The sequence below is a fragment of the Octopus bimaculoides genome, chromosome 4, assembly GCF_001194135.2.
Source record: "Octopus bimaculoides isolate UCB-OBI-ISO-001 chromosome 4, ASM119413v2, whole genome shotgun sequence".
NCBI classification, from domain to species: Eukaryota; Metazoa; Mollusca; class Cephalopoda; order Octopoda; family Octopodidae; genus Octopus; species Octopus bimaculoides.
In genome coordinates this window covers 82598048-82606549 of record NC_068984.1, presented here as the reverse complement: position 1 = coordinate 82606549, position 8502 = coordinate 82598048, and the positions used below count along the sequence as shown (strand labels likewise).

The 8502-nt window shown below is 35.0% G+C and overlaps 2 protein-coding genes across 4 annotated transcripts in view; one reads left to right on the top strand and one right to left on the bottom strand.

Moving 5' to 3' along the window:
* LOC106876888 (hydroxyacid-oxoacid transhydrogenase, mitochondrial-like) overlaps positions 1 to 998 on the bottom strand; it is a 50839-nt gene extending 49841 nt beyond the window's left edge. The window contains exon 1 of the mRNA XM_014925631.2: positions 792 to 998. Within this exon, the coding sequence (XP_014781117.1) occupies positions 792 to 856 (65 nt within the window). The 5' untranslated portion in view covers positions 857 to 998. The remainder of the gene's footprint in view (positions 1 to 791) is intronic.
* Positions 999 to 2645: 1647 nt separating this feature from the next.
* The window catches only part of LOC106876890 (uncharacterized), a 37821-nt gene continuing 31964 nt past the window's right edge, over positions 2646 to 8502 (top strand). For 2 of the 3 annotated variants that reach the window (XM_014925634.2, XM_014925633.2), the window contains exon 1: positions 2646 to 3383. In XM_014925634.2, coding sequence (XP_014781120.1) covers positions 3073 to 3383 — 311 coding nt within the window. In that variant the 5' untranslated portion in view covers positions 2646 to 3072. Of the gene's footprint in view, positions 3384 to 3501; positions 3600 to 8502 lie in introns of those variants that run through there. The other variant, XM_014925636.2, reaches the window with a different exon arrangement.

The following is an 8502-nucleotide window of genomic DNA, read 5'->3' as shown; positions in this document are numbered from 1 at the left end:
TTTTTTTTTTTTTTTTTTTTGTTTGTTTTTTTTCCTGACAGATATATGTGCAGAGACGACGGTTTCCGCCAACTAAATGTCAATTCTTTTCGTTAATTCAAAGCTGTGGCAAATACACTTGGATGAAGTGTCGTGCAAAGAAACCGAACTAAAAATCACGTGGTTTAGAAGTGACTCCTTAAATACTCTGCCGTGCTTGTGTCTGCGCAAAAGAATCGACCGTGGTCTCATTAAAATGCCAACGAGGAATAAAAAGAAAATATAATAATAAAGGATCGCAGACACCGGTCGCCTCCGTCTTTCGTTTATAATTATTCTTTCTGCAATTAAGGAAATTACCCCAAAACATTACACTGTTTTTCGTTCGCAGCACGCTTCATGTATCTCTCGTTCTCAGTAAAGGAACTTTTATGTAATCACTTTGACTTGCTCACAGTCAACAAAATCTCTTGTTAAGCCCGTTAACTTCAAAATGCAAAGATTGCAGGTTTTAAAATCTTATATATATTTAAATGCACACACACACACACACACACACACACACACACACACACATATATATATATATATATATATATATATATATATATATATATTCGCGGATTTATTGCCTCCGGCCAGCCCAAACAAAATAAAATAACCGAGACTAAGAAACAAATAATTAAAAGTTGCTAGTTCGCATGTTTGATTGCATATATGTGCTACCATAGACATTTCTTGGCCTAATATTAGTATATCAATCTGCAACTACTCCCTCGAGCGTTAATAATAAGAATGTTTAATAAACTCACCATTTCGATGAAACTGCTCGCATCAAACGACTAACTTTTTCTCTGCTAAAGTAAAATCTCACCATCGTGCTTTCCACTGTATTCAAGTTACACGGTAACAAGACTACAGGTGAAAGTTACTACCGCTTATCAGCCTTAGACTCAACTGATACGAGAGGGGTGGACACCTTACACCACTTCTTCTTTTAGATCAGTTCGTAATTACTGCACGATTAACACTAAGCAAAGTTTACCAATATTTGCTCCAGTACACCATATCAGATCAAAATCATGATAAAAATTGTAAAAAGAAATAACTTGTTTAACTTTTCGGTAAATTTTCAGATTAACACCCGCACGATTTTCACTAGTGAAAATCGTGCGGGTGTTGAACTGGTTTCAGCGGAAAGTTTTTCATCTTTAAATTATATCTAAAGTTTTAAAAAATAGATACTTTTAAATATTGATTTCTTTAACAAGACACAGGTGAAATTTTGTTGGATGAAATTATGAGTGGTATATTTCATCTCGAATGTTACAGATATTATATCAAATTCTGAAATATGTATTGCAAAGTCAACCACTGCAGTATTTGAACTTAGAAACTGAGCTAGATATCATTAGGTAGCTACGAATTAGTTGCACAGTCCATCCGCCTTTAGTGGAGTCAACTGTTTTCCATGCATTTGCACAAGATCTCCTCTTGGAGAATAACTCTCAACTCGTTTCTTATTAAATCGTATTAGATCTTGGGGAAAGTGTTTGAGCTGCCCTTCCTCCTAGTCGTATAATAAATAATAATCCTTCCTGCTATAAGCATGCCTGAAGTTTTGGAGGAAGCGGCTAGTTGGTTACATTGGCCTCAGTGCTCAACTGGCACTTATTTCATGGACCCCAAAAGGATGAAAGGCAAAGTCGACCTCGGCAGAATTTGAACTCAGATCGTAAAACCTGAAGAACTGTCGCTGTGCATTTTGTCCGGCATACCAACGATTCTACCAGATCGTCACAATAATAATAATAATCTTTTCTACTGTATGCACAAGGCCTAGAATTTGTTGGTGGGTGGGGTAGTCAGTTACATCGACCCTAGCACTTGACTGGAACTTAATTTATCGACCCCGAAAGGATGAAAGGCAAAGTGAACGTTGGCAGTATTTGAACTTAGGAGAAATGCCACTAAGCATTTTGACTTAGTCCGACACGCTAACAATTCAACTCACGACCATCACTAGCCGGTCATATTTTTATTTTTCTACCCTTCATAATTCTCAGGTTCTAAATCTACGCTCTTAATGCTCTTGGGAAAACGGAAACGTTACATTTAAAAAAATTCATTTATTAACTTTTACTAAAATATAAAGTATTTGTGTTTAAGCAACGTAAAACAATATCCACTGTATCCAGTACATATATGAACAGACAAGAAACCTTTTTTTTTTCTTTTAAAGCAAAAGTATTACGCATTCTGTGTCCACAATTAATAAGTTGGTCATCTTTCGTTATGGCCAATAAGTTTTTATTTTAGGCTGTACCGTAATTTGTATCTCAGACAGCAGTCCCAACCAAATAACTTATTCTCTGTTACTCTTAGTTTTCGTTACAAAATTTATTAAATTTATTTTCATTTTATCAATATTCTTGGAATTATTTAGCACTAGCACATCAAATTTAACAATATTAATATAGTAAAATTTTGGAAACACTACTACTAATACTAAAACTAATCTCGGTCAGGAACTTTACAGCACATACATGTGTGTGTATTTGACAGGCTGATGTATAAATATAAATGTTAATAAATATGAATGGAAGTTAGTGGTTGTTAAACGTCAACTAATCCACACCACCCCTCACATATGCGTGAAGTGGAATGCCCCAATTACGAGGCGTACAGTATTTTGAAAGTTTGAGAGGAGTTGTAAGTTCGTGTTTCTTTTAGTAAAGGTGGCGATAATCGTATGTATCTGGTGATTGAATTTTAAATAACTGAGATAAGAACTGAAGTTGTACTATACTTTCGTAAATCTTTTGTTTATCTTTACACTAACTTCACATGTTTTAAGCCATATACACATTTCTGATAAATGTTTACATAGAAATAACGGTTAACTGGATATGTTTACTTGACATAAACGCATGAATAAAAACATACACAAGTGAAAAATGTATTGTGTTAGGGTGTAACGAAAAAATCCAAATACACTAATATATGTGTGTGTTCATATGTATATAATTACAACAATACTGCTATATTCATTTACTGCCAACTTTACAAAGCACACTGGCAGAAAATATTGTAATGACAGAAAAGGCTGCCCTCTGTCTTATGACTCCCGAGTCCAGCCCGAAACTAAATACAGTCATCATTGATGATACGGTGACAACAACATCATCGTCAATTCCGTCACCAAACAATAGTTCAAAATATGATGCAGTTCTGGCAGACGAAAATTTGACCAAGAGCCTGTTGAAAGCCAGTGAAAAGAAATCGCTTTCAAGAGAAGGCGAAAGCGTCGTAGAAGAAAATCGGAGCAACGACAACTGTGATGTTGAAATTGTCAATAAACCTAATGTGTATAAAAGAACAAATTCGAAACGAAATAGCCAAAGGTAAGTAATACGAAGTAAATTTGTTTCGTCTTTAGGCGTGACGCCTCAGATTTGATAACTGATTGCAGGGAAATTTCTCTATAAAAGACATTAGTGGCATAAGTGTACAGCAACTATGATTTGGCCTCATTTGACCTGGTGCTTACCACACTACAATCATCATTTGAATAACCATGCTGAATAATAAATAGTTTCATACGATTGTATGGCACGAAAGTAAGTAAATAATACATTTAGTGATCTATCAAAATTGAATCTTAGTGCATTGTCAGCCTCCTAGCTGGAACATTCTTCCTTTTACATCAGATATGATGTGCTATGATATAGAATTTAAATGTGGTTCCACAGACAGTGAGGGAGTTTGTTGAGAGAAATTTTACAGAAGCGTCACTCATTTAGATCACGACCATAAAACTCAACAATAAAACTAAAATCAAGAAAATGTAAAAACGCAAAAGTTCTTTCGTTGACTATACAAAAACAATCTGATACAGTTACTATTGTATTGAATCAAACTCTACTAACATTGTTAAGTAGATATTTTATACTTAAAAAGTATTCAGTATACATATGTTGTATAACTTAATTGTTGAATCGTTGGTTATTTCTTTAAAAAATGTAATGTTATGAGTATTGTGTATTCTTTTACTGGTTTCACATTCTTTTAATAACTGAAGTGTCACGTGATAAGTGAGTTCTTTCTTCCAAACCAGACGAATGTTGACAGATTTATTTGTTGAGTAAAGCCTTTGGTATAGTAAGATCTCACATGTTACATAAAATGTAACATAACTTCGATCAACTGAGATTTTCAAGTATTTAGTAGACAAAAACTCGTTCGAGGAATGTTTAAAATCTCAAAGCTACAATTAAACAACATAACTCAAGAAAAATCAGTTGATGAGTATTTTTGAATAAAGACAATGCAGATTAGAGCGTATGCCATCTTTAAAATCAACTAGTTAAAGTAACAAATGTTTCGGTCGTATTAAAGCATATGCTGCTCAGTTGTCATTGCAGCTAAAGTAGTCATGTATCTCCTCTAGAACAGGTGTCTTGCTGTTGAGAAGATACACGACTACCCCAGCAGGAAAGAAACATAAAGATACTGGTGACGAGTTGTCAGGGTTTACTCTCAGGATACAAGAAGGTGATTGTCAGAGAGAATTGGACAAAGGATTGGGAAGAGTGGGTAGAGAAGTTTTAAAAAGTGTGAAAAGTTGGGAATAGGGGTAAAAGCAGTGAATATTGAAAAAGGGTAGAAGTGTTGTCGATGATAAATATCAGTTTATGGGGGAAGGTGAAGGAAATTGAGGTGAGTCAAGCAGAAGGAAGTGATGAGTAGCAGTACAAAAAGGTGGTGTAAAGCAGCAATACAATAAAACCATGAATACATGGAGACGATGTAAAGTAGGGGGAAGAGAGAAGGATATACAGTGACAGAGATGGAAGTCAGAGATATGTAGGAGTACATAGATGGACAAAAGTGAGGCTGGCATTGATGGCAAATATGAGAGGCTGTTGAGAATTATAGCAGAAATGGGAGGGTGTTAAGGTTGAAATATGGCAGTTATGATATGAAGCACAGGAGTAAGGTATATTCAGTTGAAAATAGGTGAGAATGCAGGATGAGTGACAAAACAAAGTATTTCCAAGAAAAAGAATAACTGGGAGCAAAACGTGGGATGAAATATATATCAACATAATCATCATCATTTTCACATCTACTTTTCCATTCTCATATGGGTTGAATGAAGTTTATTGAGGTAGATTTTCTACCGGCAGATGTTTGTACATTCATCAACCCTCATCTGTTTCCAAAGAAGGTAATATTTCCCCATGGCCAGACATATTCTTGCCGAATAGTGGAAATGAATGACATTGCATGTATGATAGTGAAAATTCCTTTAAAATTATTACGTAATGTCAAGTAAAGGGAACACAAACGTAGACACACACACACACACTGAGCTTCTTTCAGTCTTCATCTACTAAATGAACTCACATGGCTTTAGTTTGCTTGGCACTATAACTGAAGACACCTAAGGTGATATGCAATGAGACTGAATGCAAATTACATGGTTGAGAAGCAAACTTCTTAACCACACATCTACATCTGTGCCAATAGCCATGCCTGCACCTGCAGCCATGCCAGCACCTACAACCACACTTCCACCTATATGTGTGTGTATGCATATATATGGGTATATACAAATGCATTTATATATACACATATATATAACTAGCAGAGATGTGGTGCATAAATTGTCAAGTAAATGAGAGGTATCTTTGCCTCCACTGATTCAGTTGTAAAGTGTTGAGTAAAGTTATTTGGTTGCAGACCTCCTTTGAGTCTTTTTATTATCACTGGGTCACACATAGTCCCCAGGTGGTAACATTAATTTCAAGGCCTTCCCAGGTGAGTGACTGGTTATTCAAAGACATCTATAGATTGTAAATTTATTCTGTCCAGTTACGTATCGGTATAGTGGTCATTTGCAAACTCCAGAGGTGACACTTTCATTTCCCCTTAGACCTCACATCACACAGTTGTTAATGTTTATTTGAGTTGGGTCACACCCTTCCAACTGCTATAGATCTGTAATGCATCTTACAGCTGTGCCTGTTATCTGTATAGTGAGGAATCCTACATTGGGGAGTGGTAATGACTAGGGTAGGGTAGCTAACTGCTTATTGTGATCATTCGTCTTTTGGTTTCCTGTAGCTTTGCTCTCTTTTACAAACCCAGTGAACATACATATATTTCCTATTTCAAAGAAATTCGAACAATAAATATAAGACCCAAGTTAAAAAGATCCTCAACAATTCAACTTCTCTGATTGACATTAAGACACCCACCCCCAATAGGAGCCTTAACTCCCACATTTTAGAACTCCATGACCTCCAATTTTCAGGAGCAAAATCCTTTTAACAGGTTCCATAAGACTGTAATTTTGGAATCTGCGCATAAAGATCAGTCATATGGGATACATGTGTCATGATTAGAATTTTTTTAGGGTGTGTAAAGAGGGAAAAAAACCCTCACCTGCAATTTTGATGAAATTCGAATCATAGATATTCTATTTCATTAGAGAAAATATAACAGAAAAGTCTAATTCTTTAATTGCATGTAACCCGTGCAACACCAGGTATCTCTGCTAGTATATATATATATATATATATATATATATATATATATATATATTATAGCCTCAGGTCGATCAAAGCCTTGTGGGTGGATTTCATACATGGAAACTGAAAGAAGACTGTTGGATATATGTGTATATTTGTGTGTGTGTGTGTCTGTGTTTGTACCCCCACCATTGCTTCACAACCTATGTTGCTGTGTTTACATTCCCATAAATTAGCAGTTCAGTACAAGACACTGATAGAATAAGTACCAGGCTTACAAAGAATAACTCCTGTGGTCGATTTGTTTGACCAATGGTGGTGCTCCAGCATGGCCGCAGTCTCATGACTGAAACAAGTAAAACAGTAAAAATACTATGCCATTTTAATCCCAAGCAGGGCCAGATATCTCTACTAGTATATATATATAAAACATTTAAACACTTCCATAATTAGCCTTAAGACTAATTAACTTAAATAAAAGCTGAACATACATAACCCTGGACTAATAATCTCTGTATAGTCTTTAGATATTCTGTTGTGTCTGGGAATAGTCATTTTCTTTTTGTGCTTTATAATTTAACACTGGTCAAACTCACCGGTAAAATTTCCATTTATTTCTTAAGACTATTGAAAAGGTTGCAAGACACAACAAAAATTTTAGGAAAATAAAAATAAGAAATAAGTGGAAATGTTACCGGTGAGTGTGTTAAATTATAAGGCACAAAAAAAATTACTCTCCCCAGACACAACAGAATATGCTTCAACACACAAACTCACATAAAGAATCTTGCAAACCAAATCCAAAAACAAAATAGTCTTTAGATAGTTTTAACAAAATAATGCTAGATTTCTATTTTACAACTGAGGTGGTGCTATGTTTGTTTGTTTTCCTTTTCTTTTTCCTTTTTATCTTATTAATCTTTCTGACAATTTTTTTAGGTTTTTGTATTAGTGTTTACTTTAAATCATTAATTTTATTATTATGGTTATAACTTGTTACTCCCTGACAACTATATTTGCTTCTCTTTTTCAAATCCTTTTAATGCTTGTGATATCCTATCTTTCATTTCTACTTTTATTTAGAATCAGTGGCCAATGTTTTTTAATCATTCTGACCTAAATAAAGTTGCTCTTACTACAATTGAAATTATATTTATTTTTATTCAATGTCCACTTAGTCAGTATCAGTTTAAATATGACTAACATTCTTGACATATTATACTTCATCACCACATCTACATTTCTATCCCACCCCTCCCTTATCTTCTTGTTCTCTTACTTTGTAAGGTGTTTTTGGTCACTTAATTCTACTGCTACAACATACAGTTCTCTTCAACTTCCTTTGGAACGAATGCCTTGGAAAATTTATTCTTGTAAAAAGTTATTCTTATGTACATCTTTGGATTTACTTAATTGTGAATCAATTAGTTGTACAGAAATAACGCATCTAGAGATCCTGAAATGCTTGCATAACAGAAATATATATCAGAATCTTATATGCTGTCAACTATTAATTAAAAATGAGTGATTCTCCATTCTTTATTGTGATACTATATATATCTTTAACCTCTGTCTATCTCTAATGGCCATGGATGAAGTTCCTGGTTGTCCACCCTACTGGAACAGCATTGCCTATGGCTGAACAGTCCAATAGAAAAATTGGGGTCTCTGCAATCGAGTAGTGACATAAAACTCTGTTGGTTCCCCCTGTGTTGTATTGATACTGTAGGTGAGAGTGTATTCTTTGTAGTGTTGTCCTGTTCTCACTCTCTGGTGTAGGATGTTCGATAAGATCCAAACCTGGGCAGTATAGAATGGAGGACAGATTGTTAGCCATATATGTACATATATATATAAATACATGCATAGATATGTGTGTGTGTGCGTGTGGGCTGGTTGGTTGGTTGGCTGGTTGGTTGGTTGGCTGGTTGGTTGGTTGGTTGGTTGGCTGGCTGGTTGGTTGGTTGGTTGATTGGTTGGCTGGTTG